Source organism: Natator depressus, chromosome 2 (genome assembly GCF_965152275.1).
Source record: "Natator depressus isolate rNatDep1 chromosome 2, rNatDep2.hap1, whole genome shotgun sequence".
NCBI classification, from domain to species: Eukaryota; Metazoa; Chordata; order Testudines; family Cheloniidae; genus Natator; species Natator depressus.
The window spans coordinates 28,688,635-28,713,337 of NC_134235.1; the positions used below are offsets into that span (position 1 = coordinate 28,688,635).

Below are 24,703 nucleotides of genomic sequence, written 5' to 3' on the forward strand. Positions count from 1 at the left end.
GTTGGCAAGTGAAGCACTCAACAATGAAGACATGCCTGAATTAAGACTGCTTTTGCCCCCCTTCTCCATATGCACTATGATAGTCTTTACTTACATGACCACATACTATTTTTCCCATAGCACCCCTCCCTCATTCGGTGCTCAGGTTGGAGTGCTCAGTTAATTAGCAGCTATTCAATGTTTTGTTTTATCCTCATTGTTCAAGGTCTGGCCTCAGGCCTTATTTACTGCATACTAATCAAACCCCATTGTAGAGACACAATTGGTAAATTCCTTTTCTCTTACTTGTATTAATATTTTAATAATCATTTTAGCTTCTGTTAAACCAAAACATTTATGACTTTTACTAATTTCTGCTTCACTACACAATCCCATGGGACAAAGTTTCCCCAACCACACCTGCTATTGGATTCCTGCAGTGAAGAAGGGCCTGATTCTGTGAAGCAATGAGCATCTTCTATTTCCATTGACTTGAACGGGTATTGAGAGTTCTGGGCACCTTGCCAGATTGACTCCTAAATTATATTTTACCATTAAAACTTCTTCTTGATCATAGAAACAGTTTAGCAGAACTTTTAAAGAACAAAATTAAGCTTTTAAAACTCCTAAAACTGCCATAATTGATGGGATCATGGCAGCCATTTGGGATTTTCTCCCTGGCAGGAGTGAGTCTGAGCAGGTGTTTTAAAAGTCTTAAAAGCTTTTGCACTAATGATGTTATACTTTTTCAAAAATAAATGTGTCTTCACCTTGGCAGTCATCTGTCAGCAGTACTGACTATTATTCAGGCACCAACTCAGCTTTCGTTACTGTAATTGACCATAGTCAGGGATTCCTTTGCTAGTATGTCTCACACATTTGGATTATAAAGTTTGAATTACTGTGATAAAACGTGACATTTCTCCATCAAAAGGTATTTCCATTTTTGAAAGTGGTAGCATTACAATCTCAACGTATTTTATTAGCTCACAAAAATACTTTTGACAACAGTATAGATAAGGCATGCTTCAAACCATACTGCACCCATTGCTGTGAATCCTCACATGAAGAGCACTTCCTCACAGGAACAGTCCAATTGACTTCAATGGGAGTAAAAAGAAAAGGAGTACTTGTGGCACCTTAGAGACTAACCAATTTATTTGAGCATGAGCTTTCGTGAGCTACAGCTCACTTCATCGGATGCATACAGTATGCATCCGATGAAGTGAGCTGTAGCTCACGAAAGCTCATGCTCAAATAAATTGGTTAGTCTCTAAGGTGCCACAAGTACTCCTTTTCTTTTTGCAAATACAGACTAACACGGCTGTTACTCTGAAACCGTTCAATGGGAGTGTTTGTATAAGTAAATCTTCACCAATGTGATCATGTTGCATAATCCAGAAGATGGTCATGAGTAAATTATGGAATAAAATATATATCCAGGAAAGAAGCATATGTGTACAGATATTTGAAATCTGTGATCTATCGAAAAATTGCTCTCCATTAAAATGGCTCTGCTGTAAAGATCATGAACACAAAGGTGTCAGGGTGATGACATTCAAGGCACTATGTATGAGCAGCATTGTTCTGAAAAGTGATATGCAGTAACTAGTTTTTCAGTGAAAAGGCAATGGAAGAAAGAGTTTATGCTTCCATATATAAGATACTAACTATTAGCTACCAAAATGAAATGATTATGATCCAATTAGCAAGGGGTGGCTAGGGTACTCATGCCCCTGTAAACAAAAACTTATTTTTCAACATAACTTCCTTCATCGATAAATGCTGCATTATATATGTACCAAACTCTAACTGCTAAGTAGATATGTAAGGTGCTTGGTCCAAAAACAGTTTTGATTGAAGCAGAAGAGAGAACCACAATATTAATTTGATGTTTTTCATATCATTCTTCATAACAATGAATGGGAACAGTTTTCATCAAAGTCCCACAAAAGAGGGTTCTAAAATTTTTGGTAAAATAATATTCATATATTACTAATTTAATTTTCAAAACAAACTAAACAACACAGTGACTATTTGCATAGCAGTTAACAGAACCTTTACATTGCATCTTTTTGATATATTGTAAGTATGATGTATAATAAACCCATAAAACAATACAAACTTTTTCTAGGAGCAAATTCAGGTTTATTTTAAATGTGGCAGTTTCTTAGCATTGGTTTTTGAGGAGTGATTAAATAACACTTCATAATTTTTTTTCTTACTGAAAATGTTGTGATTTTGTTTTTTAAACAGCTGAAGATGCATGTGGAGGAACAATGAGAGGCTCCAACGGCATGATCTCCAGTCCCAATTTTCCTAATGAGTATCATAATAATGCAGATTGTACGTGGACCATTGTGGCAGAGCCTGGCGATACAATTTCACTCATATTTACTGATTTTCAAATGGAAGAAAAATATGATTACTTGGAAATAGAAGGTTCTGAACCACCAACAATATGGTGAGTAAACTGATGCTATTTTGAACCCTGTAAAGGTGGGAGAGAATATGTAGGGATGGTCCTGCAACCTTTACTTGTGTCGACACTATAGCCTTGCTAAAGTAAAGGGGGTTATTACTTAGACATGTAAATTGATTCACTGATTAGAAATGTAAACCAACTTCTAAAGACAGAACATCAACATTAAAAACTGTGGTAGACTCATCCACCTGATTATGTTGTTGGGTAAATTTAATCTTTGTTGCATGCAAATTAAAGTACAGTGCCATTGATTATCTCACAGGGTGTCTCCATGCAGTAAATCAGGATACACTGTCTCACTACATAATGTAGTGATGCATTCTCGATGTGACTTACTGGTGTGGGGCCACTGCAGCACAGAGCAACTTCTTAGTTGCCCCCTTCCTAGTTGATATCGATTTTATACACCCCATCACACAAGCATGTTTTTTGTTGATGTAGAAGTTCTGAGAAGTTTCCTCTATTACTGCCCCTGTAGTTCCTCTATACAGCTGCCTCAGTAGTTGTTGGCCTCAGTGGAGTTTCACTGGTATAAAACTAATGTAAAGAACAGATGAATCAAGTCACCTTTTTAAGTAGCTGACTCAGTTTGCTGGAAAATAACTGGGAAACGATACATGGTTAATTCACCACCGTTTATAGTAACATGGTATAGCTGTTCAAGGCAGCAGTATATACTGTAAGAGTATTGGAGTATGACAAAAAGTTTCCTTTATCATAGTGGTTTAAACTCATCCAAAGAAGAGGATATTGACAAAACCTTCCACAACACTTAGGCCCACAATAGAGTCTCAAGCGGGGCTCAGAAGGCCTTGTATGATCTTTGTGCACTTAGGTAAATTGCACACATTAGACCAGATTCTCTACCACAGTAAAGTGGCATAGCTCTAAAGTGGTGCTATAGCAGTTTACTCTGCATAGGATGTGGTCCATTATGTCTAATCAAGATAGAAAAAACAAAGACTAGACTTTTTTAAATAATGTAGTAAAAGAAAAAAAAAAACCCTCCTTAATTTAGGCATTTGTACTATTTGAAAAGAGCAGACCTTATGTGTACAAATGATGCTGTAAGTAATATCCCTACTTATTTCATAATATATAACAAGATGGGAGACAATACACTGTATTTCAGCTTTCATGAATGATATCTCATGATTCATGTCACTGCAGGTGAGTTAATTATCTGTATTGAAAAGTTACTGATTTGCTGTTGATTTTTTTCAAGCTTGTTATATTTTTTAAACTGGTTCTCAGCTAAATTAATTCTTTTAAAACCAGAATTTATTATCATTATTACCGAAGTAACACAAGAAACATAAAATCAATGTTAATCAGCTGACTGCTAAATCTTCATTTGCTTATTCTAAAGTAAATTTTGTGTATTCAGTGTAAAGCTGCAAATAGTGATTTAGGTTTTCTCCAGAACCAAGAAGCTTTGACATACTTAAATGATATAATAGGGTTAATTTATATATGGAAATACTTATAATCTATTTACAAAATATAAAATAAAGCATTAACATGCTAATTTAATAATTGCTCATTTAGAGGAGCAGATTGTAAGAGCATTCTTTTCTAAACTTATCAGTCATATTCCCTGAATTAGATTGATGTACTCAGTTATGCATAAATACTTCTCCATATGCTAGGGAAAAATGTATTTGAAAAACTTAATTAAGAGATTTGATAATTAGTTTTACTATGTTCATACTTTTTACCCCTTTAGAAGAGTATTCGAGGTTCCACTCCGCATAGCTACATTCATGATGCATACACCAAAATTCTCTATATCTAAGTCTAAAGATAGGAACCTTCTGTTGTATCTTACGCTGTTAGACAAATGGTACATAACTACATGAAAGCTGATTAAAAAATTTTAAAAATAGTGTTTGATCCAGACAGTGATGTCTTTTGGCTTATTTCTCAGACTATTATTTTATTTATGTAAGGATGGCAAATAAACTCATTCTTATCCTCCTGTCCATCTAGGTAAATAACAAAATGTTTACTACTTTAACTTGTGAGATACAAGATAAAATACTGAGCTAAAATATGTAAGGTAACCACTCTTTTAATACGGAAAAAAAAATGGTCAGGAACTCTTCACAAAACACTGTAGCTTTCCATTTCCACCTCATCAGTCAAGACAGTTTTCATATTTAGAAAAGTAGTTGTGCTAAGCCTTTCCTGTATTGTAATTCTTGATATACTGTATATCCTTTTCATAAAGTATCTCAGAGAGCAGCTAGATCACTTTGTAATCTCTCTCAGCTTTCTTCTGTTTGCTGTCATTTTAAATAGGCTGCTGGCTTTGAAAGTTGATGACAGGAATTTGGCGTATGTTGGTAGCACTCTGGCAAGATGAGCTGATCAGTTAGCAACTTTGGATATTCTCATCCATATAAGTGCCTAATCCTTTTTTCGAGCCCTACTAAACTCTTGACCTAAATGATAGCTTGCAGCAGTGAATTCCCTCAGACTATCTACGTACTGAGTATCCATTTTGAATCTGTTGCCTCTCAAATTCATTGCTTGCCTTCCTGTATTTGGATTATGAAAGAGAGTAAATAGCAGCACCTGACTAAACTTCTTTGATAACATTCATTATATTACCACCTTTTATTATATCTTCCGAAATTAATTTCCTCCCTTAATTAATCTGTTCAATATGTTCTCAGATAGAAATCTTCCTATGCACTAATCACTATAGATCTAGAAATCAAACTCTGTACATCCAGGAGATAATGCACACCCACTGGATGTCATAAAGTATATATCTATTCAGTTTCTTGTCACTACCATGATGCTCTTACCTTTGCCAGTAGGAATTATGCTTTCATCTCTAAATTATGAACATAACCGTATTTATTCTAGCCCTCGCAGTGTTTATTTTCTTTGTACTCCTCTGCGGTAGTTAAAATACCAAAATAAACTTAAGCCTTATTCAAGAGGGGTATTTTTTTCAGTTTTGTTACAAAGCTAAGTATTGACACAGAATATGAATATTAACAGCACTGATTCTGGAAAATCTTCTTTTATTTGAAATGACATTATTTATCTTTAGTTCACTTCCTGCTTTTACAGTCTGTAACAAAATAGTCATATTTTTTAGTGTTTTAGAACCAGAAAATTATTACAGTAAATATTTTATTTGTGATTTAGTACTGCATTCTTTGATTAAAATAAGACCAGTGACTCATTGTGGGTCAGACCCATTCTCACCACAAAATAAATACATATGGTGAAAAAAAAAACAGTTCTATTGTATTTAAATGTCTAAGGGCCAGATCTTCAGCTGGTGAAAATCCATTGATGCTACACTGACTTACACCAGATAAGGATCCGGCCCTAAAACGTATCATACTAATACAGTAGCTAAAATTCAGTACAAAAAAAAAAAAGAAGGCATTACAGAATTTTATCCTCAACATTAGCAACATAGGCATATTAAAATATTTATTATGATTGAGGCCCTAACTGAAAGAAGTCTGACTGTTTTAATTCTTGTTCCCCCCTTGGACAGGAGTGTACTTATAACTAAGCCATCAAACATATTGCATCCAAATTTGACCCACTGGCAGCATGTTCATAAAGAACTGGTATAGACTCTGGATTCTCTGTTATCAAAGAACAATTTGGACAATTGTGCACTTACTCCTAAACCGAAGTAAATAATTCAAATTGCATGTGTTTTTACAATGATTTAATCTCAAAATAATACTGAGATGTCATTACATTTACTCTTCTAGTTAGAAGTCAATATAAAAGGAACATAGCCTATTCTGGTGTGGCAAATCTTATTGGAGCATCTAGGCCAGTAGGCATTGGTATGTCTGGTAGTGGCCAAATTCTTCTCCGATTTTTAGGAAGGCAAAAACTCCCTATAATGGAATTTAGCTGGTGTGTAATGGCGGGTGTGGGTGGGGTATACATCCCTGATACTACAGGCAATCCGCTCATGTCCTGAAATGTGATCTTGAGGATCTTTCATTAACTGAGCTTGCATAGCTTAGAGTTCATATTAACGTTCAGAAAACTATTCAGAACTTTAAAAAAGTAGCCACAATAATTGAATTAACTTCCTAGAGCACTGAATTCCACCCATCAATTATTGTTTCATACATGTTCATTAGTTCTAAACGGATCAAACTGCTCAAGATAGTTAAGACCAAAGAAAACTGTGAAAGAACTTCAAAAAGATGTCACAAAACTAAGTGATTGGGCAACAAAATGGCAAATTTGAAATGTAATGTGAATAAATGTAATGTAATGCACACTGGAAAAAATAACCCCAACTATACATACAATATGATAGGGGCTAATTTAGCTACAACTAATCAGGAAAAAGATCTTGGAGTCATCGTGGATAGTGCTCTGAAGATGTCCATGCAGTGTGCAGCAGCAGTCAAAAAAGCAAACAGGATGTTAGCAATCATTAAAAAAGGGACAGAGAATATCTTATTGTGTTTATATAAATCCATGGTACGCCCACATCTTGAATATTGCATACAGATTTGGTCCCCACATCTCAAAAAAGATATACTGGCATTAGAAAAGGTTCAGAAAAGGGCAACTAAAATGATTAGGGGTTTGGAACGGGTCCCATATGAGGAGAGATTAAAGAGGCTAGGACTTTTCAGCTTGGAAAAGAGGAGACTAAGGGGGGATATGATAGAGGTATGTAAAATCATGAATGATGTGGAGAAAGTGAATAAGGAAAAGTTATTTACTTGTTCCCATAATATAAGAACTAGGGGCCAACAAATGAAATTAATGGGCAGCAGGTTTAAAACAAATAAAAGGAAGTTCTTCTTTACACAGCGCACAGTCAACCTGTGGAACTCCTTGCCTGAGGAGGTTGTGAAGGCTCGGACTATAACAGGGTTTAAAAGAGAACTGGATAAATTCATGGAGGTTAAGTCCATTAATGGCTATTAGCCAGGATGGGCAAGGAATGGTGTCCCTAGCCTCTGTTTGTCAGAGGGTGGAGATGGAAGGCAGAAGAGAGATAACTTGATCATTACCTGTTAGGTTCGCTCCCTCTGGGGCACCTGGCATTGGCCACTGTCGGTAGACAGGATATTGGGCTGGATGGACCTTTGGTCTGACCCAATATGGCCATTCTTCTGTTCTTCTGTTCTTATGACATTACTGGGGGGTTGGAAAATCTGTTTTAAGGAGGATCTTGAGATTTCAACATTTTGTCTTCATTCTGATTAAGGAATGAAACCCTTTAAAGAAAATTGGAGGAGAAAAAAAATTGGTCAATTGAAATATTTCATTTCAACAAAATCAAAATGTTCTTACTCAATTTTACCCTTTTCAGTTTTGTTACATATTAATATTTAAGGTAATCCAAAATCAAGAAATGAAAACAAAAAGTCATTTCAAAATGAAAAATCGAAACATGTCATCCTGAAAATGTGTAAACAGGATATTTCAAAATTGTTGGGGGCAGAGGAGGCTTCTCATTTTTTCTGTGAAATGAAAGGCTAGTGAAATCCACACCATTTCGAACATCCATGCATTATTTAATACTTTCGATTTAAGAATTTTTCAAAGCAGGTTTTCATAATAAAGAAGTTTTCAGTTCATGGTGAAACATGGAAGCTGAATTTTTAAATATATTTTTCTGCCTAAGGTTTTTTTATAGTTCCTGTGACCATAGTAACTAAACTTTAGATTCAAATATTCTATTTCTGAATTATCATAATAAATATTGTTCTTTGTATGAGAAAATATATCTAGCCACTGCTTTCAATAAAGATCATCAGACTGGATTATATATCTCTTATGCATAAGTTAAACTTTGAAAAACTTCTGAATAACCATCAGCAACCTGAGAAAATGTAATTTTGAAAAGAATTTGTTAAGTAAAGGAAAACAACTGATCTAGTTAAAATATAGTCGGAGTAGAAACTATTCCTCTTCAAACTATTTGCACTCCAAAAGGAGCAACTAAATTGTATTAAAAATTCAAATGTTCTTATTCATGCGGGCAATAATACAGTTTAAATTTTAAAATTCAGTCAAAGATGCATTATATCTTAGTCTCATTATAATTAGTCCCAACCTCTGAAGGTATTTACATTATTCTTGCTTGTACAGTAAGCAAATATATAGGGCCCTACCAAATTCACAGCCACGCAAAACACGTCACGGATCGTGAAATCTGGTCTTTTGTGTGCTTTTACCGGAAACCATACAGATTTCATGGGGGAGACCAGCATTTCTCAACTCCCTGCTCAAAAGGGAGTTGCAGGGGGGTCCGAAGCAGCTGCGTAGCCAGGTGGAGGAAACACGGGGAGCGATCCAAAAAAAAGGCGCCACCCGCTGCGGCGCTTTTACTCCTCCAGCGGCACTCCGGCGGCAGGCCCTCACTCGCTCTGGGTGTCTTTGGCGGCACTGAAGGTCCCGCTGCCGAGGTGCCCCTGAAGACCCAGAGTGAGTGAAGGTCCTGCCGCCGAAGACCCGGAGCGCCAGCGGGTGAGTAAAAGCGCCGCAGCGGGTGGTGCCTTTTTTTTTGGATCGCTCCCGCTGTTCCTTCAACAGGGGAAAATTTAAAAGGCGCCAAGACATTGACAAGGCGCCACCTGTGCTCAGTAGGGGAGCGGCCACTGCCCCGCTCCCCCCCTAGCTACAACCACTGGTCCTAAGGTTATTTTAGGGGGTTGCAGTATTGTCACCCTTACTTCTGCGCTGCCTTCAGAGCTTGGCGGTCGGAGAGTGGCGGCTGCTGACTGAGGCACCAGCTCTGCAGGCAGCAGCGCAGAAGTAAGGGTGACAATACCATACCATGCCATTGTTCACTTCTATGATGCTGCTGGCAGTGGCTCAGCTTCAAACCTCGTTTTGAAGCATGTAGATGGGCAATAGGGCTTTCAAAGTACAAATTACAATAAACAAAAACCTAGCAACTGTTTGACAAACTGAGAAAATGAAGAAGACATAAGTTAAGAAGTAGAGCTGGAAACTGGAGAGCTTAACATATTTTCACAGCTTGATTCACTGAAAACTAAAAAGTAACACACAATTGCTTTTTTAACAAGGAATTCTGAGATATTCTGGGGGATTAGTGTCAATTTGACACTAGTTCTTCCAGAACATTTTAAAATCTACTTTTAAGGGTCAGGTAAAGGAATTATCAAGAAAATAATGATTATGGAGTAAAACAGTTTTAAAAGGAGATTAAATACCCAACTAAGAGCCATCAATAGCTTACAACCTATGATGGTTGGGGTTATATTTTAAAACATTAAAGTAAGATTGACATTGCTTGATGAAGAAAAAATGATTACCTCTTTAAGAAATGGCACAGAAGTACTTACGCAATGCTGATAGATGTTATATTAAAAACCTAAGATACATAAATATGGCTAGGGCTGTAAAATAATATGTTGTGGCAAAACCCTGCTGGAGAGTGCTAAGTAACTGGCAGAAGAATCTAACTGAATTCTAACTGTGAATTTTAACTGATAAGCCACAAATAGCCAGCTAGACAATGTCCACTGCTGCAGGATGTCATAAGGCATTTGAAACTAAAAGGACATGTGTGATGCAAGTCTAAGCATATGATCAGATGTGACCAGTGAAGAGGCTGTATGAATTTAAGGTGGGGGATCAGTCTTGGAAGGTATCTAGGTGTGACAAAGACTCAACGGTTATGAAGATGAGACCAGAATAAAAGAGGAAATTCTGGAGATTAGAAAATGGACTGTGAATGCTGCTTTCACAGATCACTTGGAGAAAGGTGAGACAGTTTTTGATTGAGAGGGGGAACTAGTTGAAGTGGTATGGGCTCAGATTCTGAAAGGTACTAAAACATGTACCTAACAAGCAGCACTTTCTTATATTGTAACCTTATGCTGTCTCTTAGGTCGTGTCTACACTGGCAAGTTTCTGCTCAGTAAAGCAGCTTTCTGTGGTGTAACGCCCAAGGTGTACACACAGCCAAGCCACTTAGTGTGCAGAAACTGCGCAATTGCAGTGCTGTAAAAAAAAAAAAACACCCCGACGGGAGGCATATAGTTTTCTGCGCTGGGACTATAGTGCCGCGGTGCCAGTGTAGATACCCTGGTGGATTACAGTGCTGTAATTGGCCTCTGGGAGGTGTCCCATAATTCCTGTTCTTGCCTCTCTGGTCATTGGTTTGAACTCTACTGCCCTGCCCTCAGGTGACCAATTGTGAGCTCTAGCCCTTAAATTCCTTGGGAATTTTGAAAGTCCCCTTCCTGTTTGCTTGGTGACGCATGCAGTGGTCTCAGCACATCTTTCCAGGTGACCATGCCTACTCCACGCACCTGGCGATCCCCCACTTGGAGCAATGCCGAGCTGCTGGACCTCATCAACATTTGGAGAGAGGAGGCTGTCCAGTTCCAGCTGCACTCCAGCCATATGAATTATGATACCTATGGACAGATTTCACAATGCATGACAGGGGTCATGACCGTGACACACTGCAGTGCAGGGTCAAAGTGAAGGAGCTGTGGAACTCCTACCACAAGGCGCAGGAGGCAAACCACCACTCCAGTGCTGCACCCATGAGCTGCTGGTTCTACAAAAAGCTGGACACGACACTCGGTGGCGACCCCACCTCCACTGTGAAAGCCATTATAGATACTTCGGTGGCTCACATGTCAGTCGAGAGTGGACCGAGCTAGGAGGAGGCAATCTTGGATGAGGATGTGTAGGGGGAGGGGGACCCAGAGGCAAAGGGTGACTCAGAGGTCAAAGATGCCTGCAGCCAGGAGCTCTTCTCTACCTTGGAGGAGGCTAATCAGTCTCAGCAGTTGGAGCTTGACAAAGCAGAAACAGGAGAGGAGGCCCCTGGTAAGTGGCTTTGATTTTGGGAATGGCTGAAGCGAGTTGTTGGGGGCAGGAGGGTTGCAGAAAGCAGGCTTGTGTCCGTATGATGCACGTACCACCATGTGCCTAGTCTGAGCGGCAGAACATGGTGTTGATTACTCCCTCACTTCACGAAATCTGCCTCAGAGATCTCCAGGAAACTCTCATGGAGATACTGGGCAACCCGCTGCTGCAGGTTCTTTGGCAGAGCTGCTTTGTTTCTTGGCCCATTAAGGGTAACTTTCCTGCACCACTCTGCCATCACTCCGGGGGGGCTGGGGGGGGCGAAGGGGTGGACCATTGCTGCACACAGACGAGCCGCATAAGGGCCAGGGCGGAAGCTGCAGTCTTGCAGAAGATGCTCCCTTGATTCCCTGCTCACTCTCAGGAGTGAAATATCTTCCATAATGAACACAGCCTGTGGAAAATGTGGGGACAGTAATGATTATAAGGCCCCCGCCCCACAGTGCTGGCTCTCCCCAAGAGAGACGTCACCAGTGTACAGTATGATCCTGGAACAGATTTCCCCTGCCCCTGTGGCTACTCACCGTTTTGGGGGGTTTGTGGCTCATGCGTGCTTGCCTGGGGTCAGCCAGTTAATGACAGGTATGTGAATAGTGGCTGTGTTTTAAATCACTGCAACATTTTACAGAAGCAGTATTGTTTGCAACACACAGACCAGTGATTCATTTTGGCTTCACAGATATGACCTTGGGAGCCCAGCCTCTCTCTTTGTTATTGTCGGCTGAATGGTTGTGCAGAATTAGAAAGCGGCCATGAAAAACTAAAGAGGACTTTCTGCGTGATGTCATGATGCACGCCGCGGCTGAAAAACAAGAATTGAAGGAGTGGCGGGACAGCTAGAAGAGGGACCGAAAGGAGAACACAGCACGCCAGAATGAAGCCACAGAGTGGCTCTTAAACATTATGGAGCGCCAAGCGGACACGCTTCAGTCGCTACTAACACTGCAAACTGAGCAGCCCTGTGCCTGCCCTCCCCTGCAGCCACTGTTGCAAAACTCTTTCCCATGTGCCCCCCAGACACCACCAACACACTCTTATCAACCTCCTGGATGCAGTCTGTACCCCCTGCCTTCCACTCCTGCCCCGTCACAGTCCAGCCCTGCGGAATCCCAGTACCCACTGCACTCAACACCCATCCCTCTGCAGTTTAGCCCTGCTGAAGTACAGTACCCGCTGCACCGTACTCCAAAGGTTGCCTATGATATCTGGACATGCACAAATTTTTAACCATCCTGGGACCTCACTCCTTCTGGGACCCTCCCTTCCCCTCATACCCCTCAGTGCTGATGTGTTTTTTGTTTGTCTCTCTCCTCTGGTGGTTGTTTTTCTAATAAAAGATTGTTTTGGTTTGAAAGCAATCTTTATTCCATTAATTGAAAGCAAACAGAGCTCTGCAAAGCAACAGGCAATTTTCTTAAACCTTCACAGTGCATCGTCTGCACTGATCACAATCACCTCCTAGCATCACAAGCACTGCACTCCCAAGCATAGCAACAAATATTAGTGGCTTTCAGCTTCAAATTGCTGCTTCAAGCATCCCTGATCCTTATAGCCCCGCGTTGTGCCCCTCTGATAGCCCTGGTCTCTGGTTCAAATTCATCCTCCAGGTGCTGAGCCTCAGCAGTCCAGCCCTGGGTGAAGCTTTCACCCTTCCCTTCACAAATATTACGGAGTGTACAGCATGCGGCTATAAGCATAGGAATATTGTCATTGGCCAGGTCCAGCATCCCATATAGGCAGTGCCAGCGGGCATTTAAATGACCAAAAGCACACTCAACAGTCATTCTGACCTTGCTCAGTCTGTTGTTGAACCGCTTGCTGCTGTCAAGGTTCCCCATGTATGGCTTCATAAGCCACGGAATTAAGGGGTCTCCCATTATCACAATGGGCATTTCGACTTCCCCTATGGTGATCTTCTGGTCCGGGAAGAAAGTCCCTGATTGCAGCTTCCTGAACAGGCCAGTGTTCCAAAAGATGCATGCATCATGCACCCTTCTGGCCCAGCCTGTGTTAATGTCTATGAAACGTCCACAGTTATCCAAAAGCTCCTGGAGAACCATAGAGAAATAGCCCTTCCAATTAACGTGCTAGGTGGTCTGGTGCCAGAATTGGAATATGTGTTCCATCTCTTGCCCCCTGCAGTTAGGGAAGCCCATTTGTGCAAAGCCATCCACCATGTCACACACGTTGCCCAGAGTCACAGTCAGAGTAGGATGCGATTAATGGCCCTGCACACTTCCGTCACCAATGGTCGACTTTCCCACTCTAAACTGGTTAGTGACCGATTGGTAGCCATCCGGAGTAGCCAGCTTCCACCGTGCAATTGCTATACACTTCTCCAACAACAGGGCAGCACTCATTCTCGTATCCTTGCACTGCAGGGCTAGGGCAAGCTCACCACACAGTCCCTTGAAAGTGGCTTTCCTCATCTGAAAGTTCTGCAATCACTGCTCATCATCCCAGATGTGCACGATGATGTGATCCCACCACTCAGTGCTTCTTTCCCAAGACCAAAAGAGCCATTCCACTGTGGTCAGCACCTCCGTGAATGCCACAAGCAATCTCGTGTGGCGAGATCAATGTTGCACTCCTCTTGCCTTTGTAGTTTAAGGAATAACTCCACTACCACTTGTGACATGTCAGTGAGAGAGAGCAGCATATTGATCAACAGTGCAGGATCCATTCCTGCAGACCGAAGAGGCAGAGCATGCAGTGCACAAACTGTTGAAAGATGGCGCCAAACGTGGACGGAAGCATAGGGATTACTGGGATAGAAAGCAATTCATCGTGGGGCATTGGGACAGGAGCCCGGATGCCCCGCGACCCCCTCTGCCTTCCCACGACTCTTAGTGGCAGAAGAGGAAGAGATGCTCTGTGGGATAGCTGCCCAGAATGCACTGATCCAAATACCGATGGAAGTGCCACAAGTGTGAACACGTTATTGTGCAGACAGCTGACAGTGTGAACACACAACAGCAGTTTCCCCTCAGCGCTCTCTAAGCAGCAATGTAACTGCTGGCAATGTAACTCTGCCAGTGTAGACATACTCTAACTGTATCGCTAGTTGTTTCCATAGTGGTGTTTAAAGTGTGCTAGGTTGCATACCCATGAAATAAAATTTCTTAAAAATGGAGCCAGGTTGCTAAGGGGCATACATGTTTAGTACCACCTGGAGGAAAACAACCTCTGATTGGTTGCTTTTTCCCACCTTCTGAAAAAGAGCAGCCAATTAAGACTGCTTCAGGAAACAGGTGGGTCTCCCCCTTCAGGAGCTGACACCATTCTCATAGGAGAGGACAGGGGAGGGAGCAGAACTGGCTGTTATGGGTGGCTCCACTGTCTCCTCTCTGTTCCCCTTTTGAGAGAAAGGGGACATTCCTCTGCTCCTACTCCCTCAACCATCCTCCCTACAACATCCAGCCTGGCCAGCAGGAGCGACCTCCCCAGATGCAGCCCTCCTAGCTTGGGGGAGGGGGTGAAGATGCCTAGGAGCTTCAAGTGGAGGCAGAAGTGATGTAATGGACTGATGGGGCAGAACAAAGAAAAGGGCATTATTAATGGGGGCTGGAGGGAGCAGAATGAATTGCTGAGCAGGGGAACAGCAGATGTGGGGATGATAATAGCCTCCCTCCCCCACACACACTTTTTTCAGTCCACTTTAAGCATAGTTCCCTAGAACAGTATTTTAGTGAGCTTTCCCTGTATTCATGTCTGCTGAATGGCATTCATTCCTCAGGCAATACTTCAGAGAATGATACACACACACATCTCAAACACTTCACACACTTTTATATCTGTTATGAGCACTAGAGTGAAAACCTTTATTCTGTCAGTTACCTGCCGAGACTTCTCTCTCTCTCTTTTTGTAAAGACAATATTTAATGGCAATGCAGCATTTACAGTAAACAGTCTTAATCCACCGCAAACAGAGCAGTCTGTATCTTTAAGAAGAAACAGTCTCTATAACCAACTAACCCCTACAAACCCTCTCATTTTGGGGAAGCCAGCAATTTCCTTCTTCAAAAAACACACCCTGTGCTTTAAATGCAGTTTCCTTGCAATGAGACAGTTTTTTGGACTGGCTTCTTTTTCTGTGCTCACAGTATTGCAAAACCTAACAAAATGAACTCTGTCTAATGATGCATCAGTGTTTTATTACGATTGTTACTGTGTGGCATCATTCTCTGCTCTAGCCAAATGGCTGTTTTGCTATCCATCAGGTTTGTGATTTCAAGTCTAGATTTCCAAAGAAGCAGTTGTATGCCTGCAGTAGACCTTACAGGCACATGTTTTTCTACATTGTTAGAATTTTGCCTATTTGCTAAAGCCCTCTGGGCATGCAGAAGCGGGTTGAAAATTAAGTCTTATCAGAATGTTTCCAAGGTCGGAGAGTGCACAGATTTTATTTCTTCAAAATCTCTGTGCAGTAAGTGAAAATGGGCTTAAGTGTGCCAGGCTGCTTTACTGTCTACTGTGTCTACACCTCTCTGGCCTCCATTAACTCTGCACTCCTCTGGGCAGGTCTGAGAGCTGCCACATCATTGATCATCTGTACTCTGCTCTATTGAAACACTCCATAAATAATGGGCTGTACACAATAGATTAACATTTTATTTATCTATACTAATTAACTATTTACAAAAGCAAAAACATAAGGGCAAATAATCCACCTGTAAACAAAAAAAATGTCTGAAGGCTCTCTTTCAGCTACTGCAAAAAATCACTAGGGTGACACTAGAGTGATCTGTGGCTGTTTATTTCAGGATGGGCACTGTCAAAACAGCATCTCCGAGATGTAAAAGTATGATGGTTGCCATCATGGTTGACATATCTGAGATCGAATCAGGGAACTCCAAATCTAAAAGCATGAGCTGCTGAAGGTTAAAAATCAAGATTCCTCAGCTGAAGTTGCAACGGACTCATATTCTCTGTGCATGGGACATAACGGGGTGTGTGTAACACACACTAACCAGTGGGTTACAAGAGCAATGCATGAGGGAAAAAAATCATAGAATTATTACCTTACTGTGACATTAAGTCATTCCAAATGAATACAATCTCTGTGTTTCTCTTCCATGGCCAAGTTCATTTGCTTCCTCCCTATTCATTCCATTTGGGGAACTTGATTACGTAGGGCTTGGGGGGAAAGTAGCTGCTGCAGAGGTAGTTGTCCGTTAGAGGGCCTACATCACTCCTATTTCTGGAGCCTGGAAGGAAACACAAGAGCAAAATAAACCATTAGTATTTCTTAAAATACTACTCATTCATGACTTCAGCCTGAGTGCATCAGACTACAACAACTAAAAGTATGAAGGTTTATCATGTACAATACAAATTAAAAACCAAGGAGCTTGGTAAACTTCTGTCTCACCACACTAGTTAACAAGAAGTCAAAGATGCAGTCTCCCTAGGCTTTTCCAGCCCTTATCTCTTCACCCAGACACTGGACATGATGAGTGGTTACTGAAAACCAGTTTCATCACATATTGGGTCCTTCTAATCTTGAGTGATCAGCCACATAGCCAGGTCAATGTACAACTCTGATTGTACCCAATAATCACACTGCTGCCAATCCCTTAGTAACTACAATCTAAAGGTTTATTAATAAAAGATGAAGATCATAGATCATATACATACAATAATAGATCATATACATTCAATCATTGCAATTTCCTTATATCAGGTTTGTAGCAGTGATGTTACAGTGCTGGCTTATACAGTCTCTCTGATAACTTCCAAAAGATTGGAAGATCCTCAGTCCATAGTTCAATATGCTCCTTTTAGTTGAAAATCTACAGTCCAGACATTCAGGGCAGGAAAGAGGCCAAATGGAATCTCCCCAGGTGTCTTCTATACTCTTTCCCATATGCCTGGACATTTTCTGTTTCAAACAAAGCTCACAACCCAGTTTCTGGAAAGTTAGTCCAGGTGGCGTCCAGGGTCACATGAGACTATCACATGTACTTACATGGCTTGATGACTCCCAGGGGCAACCATTGCCTGTATCTGTGCTAAGGCAACCACAGGAAGATCTATTTGGGCAGAATGCATTCCTTCTATGGCTCCCTGTGAGAACTAAGTGTCTTTGATGGACCATCAAATTTTAATAGTCCATTCACAATCGGCTGGCTAGACTGGATGTAACCCTAGGAATAAACTCATTTGAGATATAGATACATAGCCAATATTCATAACTTCCAATACAGTGATGATACATGGATTTAAAGAGGATAATCTTATTTAGCAAATCATAACTTTTCCTTCGCCACATTACATGACACACTTTATACAAGACCTGTTGCAACAAAGTGATAAAAAGGACCATATTTCAGTTATCCAGCATCACAGCCTCTCCTTCTTGTGTGGACATAAAGCCTGATTCAAAGCCCACTGAAGCCAGTGGGAGTCTTTCCATTAACAATGACCTCTGGATCAGACCAATGGGGATGTGCAAAAGCTTTTGAAAATGTGGTCATCTTTGTATAAGCACAAAGTTCACCTGTATTTAAAAGAATATGAACACACACAAAAAATGAAAACTTGTCTGCCTAAGTTCTTTTTTAAAAAAAAGACATTGGGTTATTAAAGGAAGATCTATTTAAACAGCTTGATATTTCAGCAACAAGATAAATCTAAAAGTTATTTTAAAATGTTATGCTGGCACACAATATCTATTTAGAAACTCCTTTAATAACCTAAATTAACATTATTTTACAAATTTAAAAGTCTGACAAAGTTTTGACTGCTTGCCTTTGTCAGATGATTCAAATATTTGAAAAATGATAACAAATTGCAACAGGCACGAAATGGAGCTGAAATAGTCCATAGATATCTTCTCATCTTTTCAATGTTACAGATATTACATAACAAATAAGATTTGTTATTAAAGTAGTGGTCTTCTCTTTGCTAAATCTAGTTATCTCTAGTATATGTTATTGGATCGTTAACCACTAACAAATTTCTAAAGCTAAAAATAGTACCAGGTACACAGAAAAGTATAACATTTCCACTGAAGTCAATGGGAATTCATTACATGATGAATATAAAGAAAAGAGATGATTGCAGCTGATATCTGCCATGAACAGCCAAGAAAAGAATTTTGCCTCTAACATCTGTAAAATGTATTTTTTGTACCTTAAGTGCCCTTCTCTCAGAAATCAAGAAACACTGTTCCTGTCTGTTAGGCTAAGACTATATTTGAAGCTGGAGTTGAGCCCCAGCTTCCGTACATTTATCTGTGCTAGCTTGATGAGAGATAGTGTGCTAAAAATAGTAATGTAGCCACAGTAGCCTGGACAGTGGTGAGTGGCAGCATGGTCTAGCTGCCCCAAGTACAAGCCTTCGTGGACCCTGTGGGTATATACTCAGGGTATCTAGCTTGCCATTGCCCATGCTACTGCGGCCATACTACCATTTTTAGTGTGCTAGCTCAATGAACACTAGCACAAGTATGTTTGCATGAGCTGGGGAACACTCCCCCCAGTTCCAAGTGTAAACATAGCCTTAGAGATGTGTTTTCTCTTTGCTGCTCAAATCTCCATGCTTGTGACTGTGACTTGTTGAAAATGGATGGTACAGACTAGAATGGAAAGTATAATAATCTTTGTTTGTAATTAGAATCCATTTCAAGTATTCAACATCCACATCCAGATAAGTTCAATTCATTAAAAAAATCTCACTCTTTCCTGTAAAATATTTCACTTACAGCCAAATTTTTCAAAGCATTTAGTGACTTAACTCCTATTGTTTAAAATGGGAATTCCCACTCATTCCAAGTGGAGTTATGTACCTAAATACCTTTAAAAATCTGGTCATTACTCTCTCTAAAATTATAGCAACACATAGCTGTGATGGGGCTCGAGAAACCCAGGGCTGAGTCATCTTACACCCCTTGTCACAAACTAGCAAGAGGGAGTCTTGCTTGTGCTTAGCTGCATGTCAGCTTCCTGATGTCAGCAACCTGTTAGCCTGTCAAGCACTCTCCTCTGGGCAATGCTAGTACCTACTTTCCATTGCAGGTTAACAATAGGGGTATCCCAGTCCCGAGTCCCTTTGAAGTGTTCCCCTGTACTGCCCAGCCTCTTATCCACTGAACAATATACACACTACCCTGTATGATTCAACTCTGGATCAGCATCTTGCTTAATATCACAGCACTTAGGTTGATTTATAGTGAAAATAAGGAGGGGTTTCTTACCAAAGTTTCAAGTGATAGTGCGTAAGGGTATTGGAAACAAAAGGTTACATGAAAAACAAAACCATAACATGCTTCCTAGAGACTAAACTGAACTAACAGGTTAACTTCTTGTCTGAAGAAGTTAAGATCCCGTTTTCATGAATGCAAATGCACAACCCATTTACTTCTTATGTGCAGGTTAAGGAGATGTCTTCTTTGCCTTATACTTATACTCCCCAAAGTTCATTATCTGTACTGAGAGACAGCATGATCACCCTGGCTTGTTTTTCCTGTGTGCAGCTACTCTGTTGACTTCACATGTCTTCAATAACTTCTTATGTAAGTGGGCATCCCTTGTATTAGCTTGCAATGCTCAATTTGCATCTGACAGAGAAGGAGATGAATAAACAACTCTTGTCTGATAGAAAACCTGCTTCTTCAGCTCTGCAGGTGACTCATATCTTGACACAGGGTCTAAAAACATTTTCAGGATATATGCAGAACTCCTTATATCAGTACATACATTTTACAACGATATTAATTACCATTTTGACCCTGACTTTCTTTTAAGACCTCACATGACATTCTTTGGTGAACCAGAATGTACATAGCAGAATTAGGACATTCCTGTAACCTCCTTATCTGTTAACATTAAGGTATTCTTGGTCACAATATCATCTTCCATTAGAAAACAAGCCTGAAGGAGATATATCATCATTGTTACGACAAGTATGTTCCTTGTTTTCAAATTAGGTTAATAGTTATTTTATTTTAGGGTTCAAAAAAGAACTAGATAAGTTCATGGAGGGTAGGTCCATCAATGTCTATAAGCCAGGATGGGTAGGGATGCAAGCCCATGCTCTGAGTGTTCCTATCCTCTGTTTGCCAGAAGCTGGGAGTGGATGACAGAGGATGGATCACTTAATGATTGCCTGTTCTGTTCATTCTCTCTGAAGCACCTGGTGTTGACCACTGTCAGAAGACAGGATACTGGTCAAGCCATTGGTCTGACCCAGTATGGCCATTCTTATGTTCTTATTTTAAGATATAAGGTACATCAGTTTTGCTAGGATCTGGCTTGAGGATTTATGGTTGGGAAAGGTTGCATATACCAGTGACTGTATGTACATTAGCTGCATGTACATTAGCAACTTTAATACCAATTTTTCAGCATTGCTACAACTGTACTGTGGCTAGCAATGGTGTAAGCACTTGCATAGACAGCATTTTTCCACAGAGCCATGAAAATGTGACCCAAGTTAGGCAATGAAAATGCATATTTAGGCATCTAACTAAGAGGCCTAATATCCGAAAGTGATGAGTTGTCACACATTCCAATCTTTTGAGTTTAGCCACTCTAAAATTCATGCCTCCTTGATTTAGGCACCTATATTTGAAAAATGGCCTATATGTCTACATGCATGGATTGTTTTTTACATAAATAGATGGACTAATTCAAGAATTTCTTGCTAAAAATAATAAGAAAGATCAATGAAGAACATATGAAATGGAGGTATAACTTCTTGATCTTTAAAGCAATACCTGGCTGTAAGGATGTAAAAACTGACTTGATCATGGAGATAACAGCAAAACCAAACAAGATAGATGGGATGGAAAATAAAGAGGGATAGGGTGGGTGAGGTAATACCTTTTACAGGGCCGACACCATCATAGGGCCTAATCACATCAGCCACTATCAGGGGCTCGTTCACCTGCACATCTACCAATGTGATATATGCCAACATGTGCCAGCAATGCCCCTCTGCCATGTACATTGGCCAAACTGGACAGTCTCTACGTAAAAGAATAAATGGACACAAATCAGATGTCAAGAATTATAACATTCAGAAACAAGTCGGAGAACACTTCAATCTCTTTGGTCACTCGATTACAGACCTAAAAGTGGCAATTCTTCAACAACAAATCTTCAAAAACAGACTCCAGTGAGAGACTGCTGAATTGGAATTAATTTGCAAACTGGATACAATTAACTTAGACTTGAATAAAGACTGGGAGTGGATGTGTCATTACACAAAGTAAAACTGTTTCCCCGTGTTTATTCCCACCCGCCCCGTCCCCACTGTTCCTCAGATGTCAACTGCTGGAAAAAGCCCACCTTGATTATCACTACAAAAGGTTCCCCTCCCCACCCCCGCTCTCCTGCTGGTAATAGCTCACCTTACCTGATAACTCTGGTTACAGTGTGTATGGTAACACCCATGTTCATGTTTCATGTTCTCTGTGTATATAAATCTCCCCACTGCCACTGAATGCATCTGATGAAGTGAGCTGTAGCTCACGAAAGCTTATGGTTAAATAAATTTGTTCGTCTCTAAGGTGCCACAAGTACTCCTTTTCTTTTTACATACTTCAAGGGATCATTTAAGGTGAAGTAGCCTGTTAAAACCCCTCCAGTCATAGAGTGGAAAGGGTGGGGGGGGAGCAACTAGGGGGAATTTCCCCACAATAACTTGTGTTGACTGAGGCATACCTTCTAGAAAGACATCCAGTCTTGATTTATAGACATCAAGAGACAGAAATTCAACTTCCCTTGACAGTTTGTTCTAATGGTTAAGCATACTCACTGTTAAAAAAAAAAGTGCTTTATTTCTATTTTGAATATGTTTGGCTGTTGCTTCCCGGCATTTGTTCTTGCTACATCTTTGTCCGCTAGGTTAAAGAGCTCTTTTAGTATTAGTTATTTTCTCACATATGCCATAATCAAGTCACTTTTCAATCTTCTTGATAAACTCCTAAAATCATTCACTGTAAGGCACTTTCACTCTTTCATGAACTCTTTAACTCAGGTTTCAGAGTAACAGCCGTGTTAGTCTGTATTCGCAAAAAGAAAAGGAGTACTTGTGGCACCTTAGAGACTAACCAATTTATTTGAGCATGAGCTTTCGTGAGCTACATCGTGATGCATCCGATGAAGTGACCTGTAGCTCACGAAAGCTTATGCTCAAATAAATTGGTTAGTCTCTAAGGTGCCACAAGTACTCCTTTTGTTTAACTCAGGAGAGCAAAATAGAAGCATACACCCCAGTTTCTGAGATCTCACATTAAAATGCATTGTACTGGTGCAAGACTGCTGGACCATTCCCCCCTTTTTATTTTATACCAGGGAGTAAAGCTCGACCAGCAATCGGCTTGGCTGACAGAAATCCTATTGTGTGCAATCTTTGGTGTACCCTTCCAAGGTTAGGGTAGAGTGAAGGGCAATTGAAACGTTGCTTGATTAGTTACCTCTTGTTAGCTGATACCATACTTTAAAAACATTCTGAGATTAAGATACTTTTTAAGGTTATGCATCTTCCAGCTTTAGACAGAAGACAATTTCCAACTCTCTATAACTTAATTGCATTGTCTAGGAATCCATTCCCAGAATAGATACAGCTGCTGCATTTCTCTTTTTTAGAGAGATAATTATAATTAAGGGCAACTTGCTTAAGAAGATGGAATTAACAGTTTCTTATAGTTTTGAGGCAAGAGTGAGAATAAAAGCAGAGTTCAGCTCCTGCAGCAGTGAGATGAGAGATGCTTATCACAGCAGCAAGGGTTAAGGCTCTGTAGATTTTTTTTAAAGCGTTGAATTGCTGGAAAGAGTCCATGCAAGCCTTTTACTGGATTCAAGCTAGCTAGCTGAAAGTGATGTTTGTAATACATTTCACTAAACATTTAATTGTAGCTTTTTGGCATTATATAGAGTGATTTATATTAACATGTCTTATGTGAGAAGTATTCCATTTGCTTTTTGTGACTATGGTCCTGGTAATATGGGGCACAGAACCACAATAAACTGCATATTTTTGCCAATCAATGCAGGGAAGAAACTACCCAATTCACTGGAGCCAGGATCATAGGTGCCAACTTTTCCAGGCGCCAGTGGGTGCTCGCCCCCGGCCCCGCCCCTTCCCCGCCCCATCCCAACCCCTTCCCCAAAGTCCTTGCCCCGACTCCGCCCCCTCCCTGCTCCTATTGGATCCCTTCTCCAAATCCCCACCCTGGCCCCACCTCTTCCCAGAGCACGCCACATTCCCCCTCCTCCCGCCTCCCTCCCAGCGCTTGCCCCAGTGAAACAGCTGTTTCACGTGGCAAGCACTGTGAGCTAGGGGGAGAAGTGGAGTGCTCAGGGAAGGAGGCGGAGGTGGAGCAGAGGTGAGCTGGGGCAGGGCAGGGAGCTGCCAGTGGGTGCAGAGCACCCACCAATTTTTCCCTGTGAGTGCTTCAGCCCTGGAGCACCCATGGGGTCGGCGCCTATGGCCAGGATTATACAAAACACATTGCTGTGTGATCCACAGGAGTGGAGCTGCTCAGTGGATAGGAAAACTCAAGTAAATGAGATCCTGTCTCCATCTTTTTGTGCCTTGCTGGATCCATAGAGGCAGGTAGTCATCATAAGCTTATGGCTGCAATAATATTGCCTACCCAGCTTCAGGGAGGGAAAGCATCAAGGTGGTGGCTGAATTTTCAATGCCCCAAGAAGGTGGTAGGATAGGCCAGTGCACAGTGCACTGGATAGGAGGTCAGGAATCCTGGATTATTATATTCTTGCCTCTGTCACTGCCCTGCTATGAACTTTGGGGAAGCCACTTCCCCTCTCTGTGCTCTGTTTTCCCATCTCATTCTTAGTCTTTCCTGTCTATTTAGATTCTGAACTCAGTGTAGGGGTATGTGCTTTTACCATGTATTTGCATAATGCCTAGCACAGTAAGGCATTGATCTCAGTTAGACAGTACTGGGATATAAATAATAGTAATACATAAGTAGGGTATCTTTAGCCCCATGGCATCCTCTTGACCTTTATGGCTGAGCTCGATTTTAGAGATTATTTAAGACCTTTAAGATTCTACCATACCTGACTGGCAGTGGGGTTAGGAGCCCCTGGCCTCCTTTTCAAGGCTGTGGGGGAAACACAATGAACATTCTCAGTGTGAACACCTTGGTTGTGCAGTGTGTGGCTGATGAGCCAGGTGGAGTCTCGGATCTTAACCCCTGGCAGGCTTGAATTGTCAGGGAGATAACTGGATAACCTAGTAGGTCTTTTTTATCTCTAACTTCTGCAATTGCTCAGCCATAGGAAAGGTGAACTTGTATTTAAATGGTTGTTTATGAGGTTGAGGCACACCTGAGCATGAAGAGGCTGAAGAGCTTGGGTGGCCTGAGAAATCCTTAGAACCTGTCTTACCTGGTCA

At 40.9% G+C, this 24,703-nt stretch overlaps 1 protein-coding gene across 1 annotated transcript in view; it reads left to right on the forward strand.

The window, feature by feature from the left end:
• Window positions 1-24,703, forward strand: part of CSMD3 (CUB and Sushi multiple domains 3) — a 1,169,988-nt gene that overhangs the window by 322,862 nt on the left and 822,423 nt on the right. Inside the window, exon 5 of the mRNA XM_074943928.1 lies at window positions 2,236-2,443. Coding sequence (XP_074800029.1) covers window positions 2,236-2,443 — 208 coding nt within the window. The remainder of the gene's footprint in view (window positions 1-2,235; window positions 2,444-24,703) is intronic.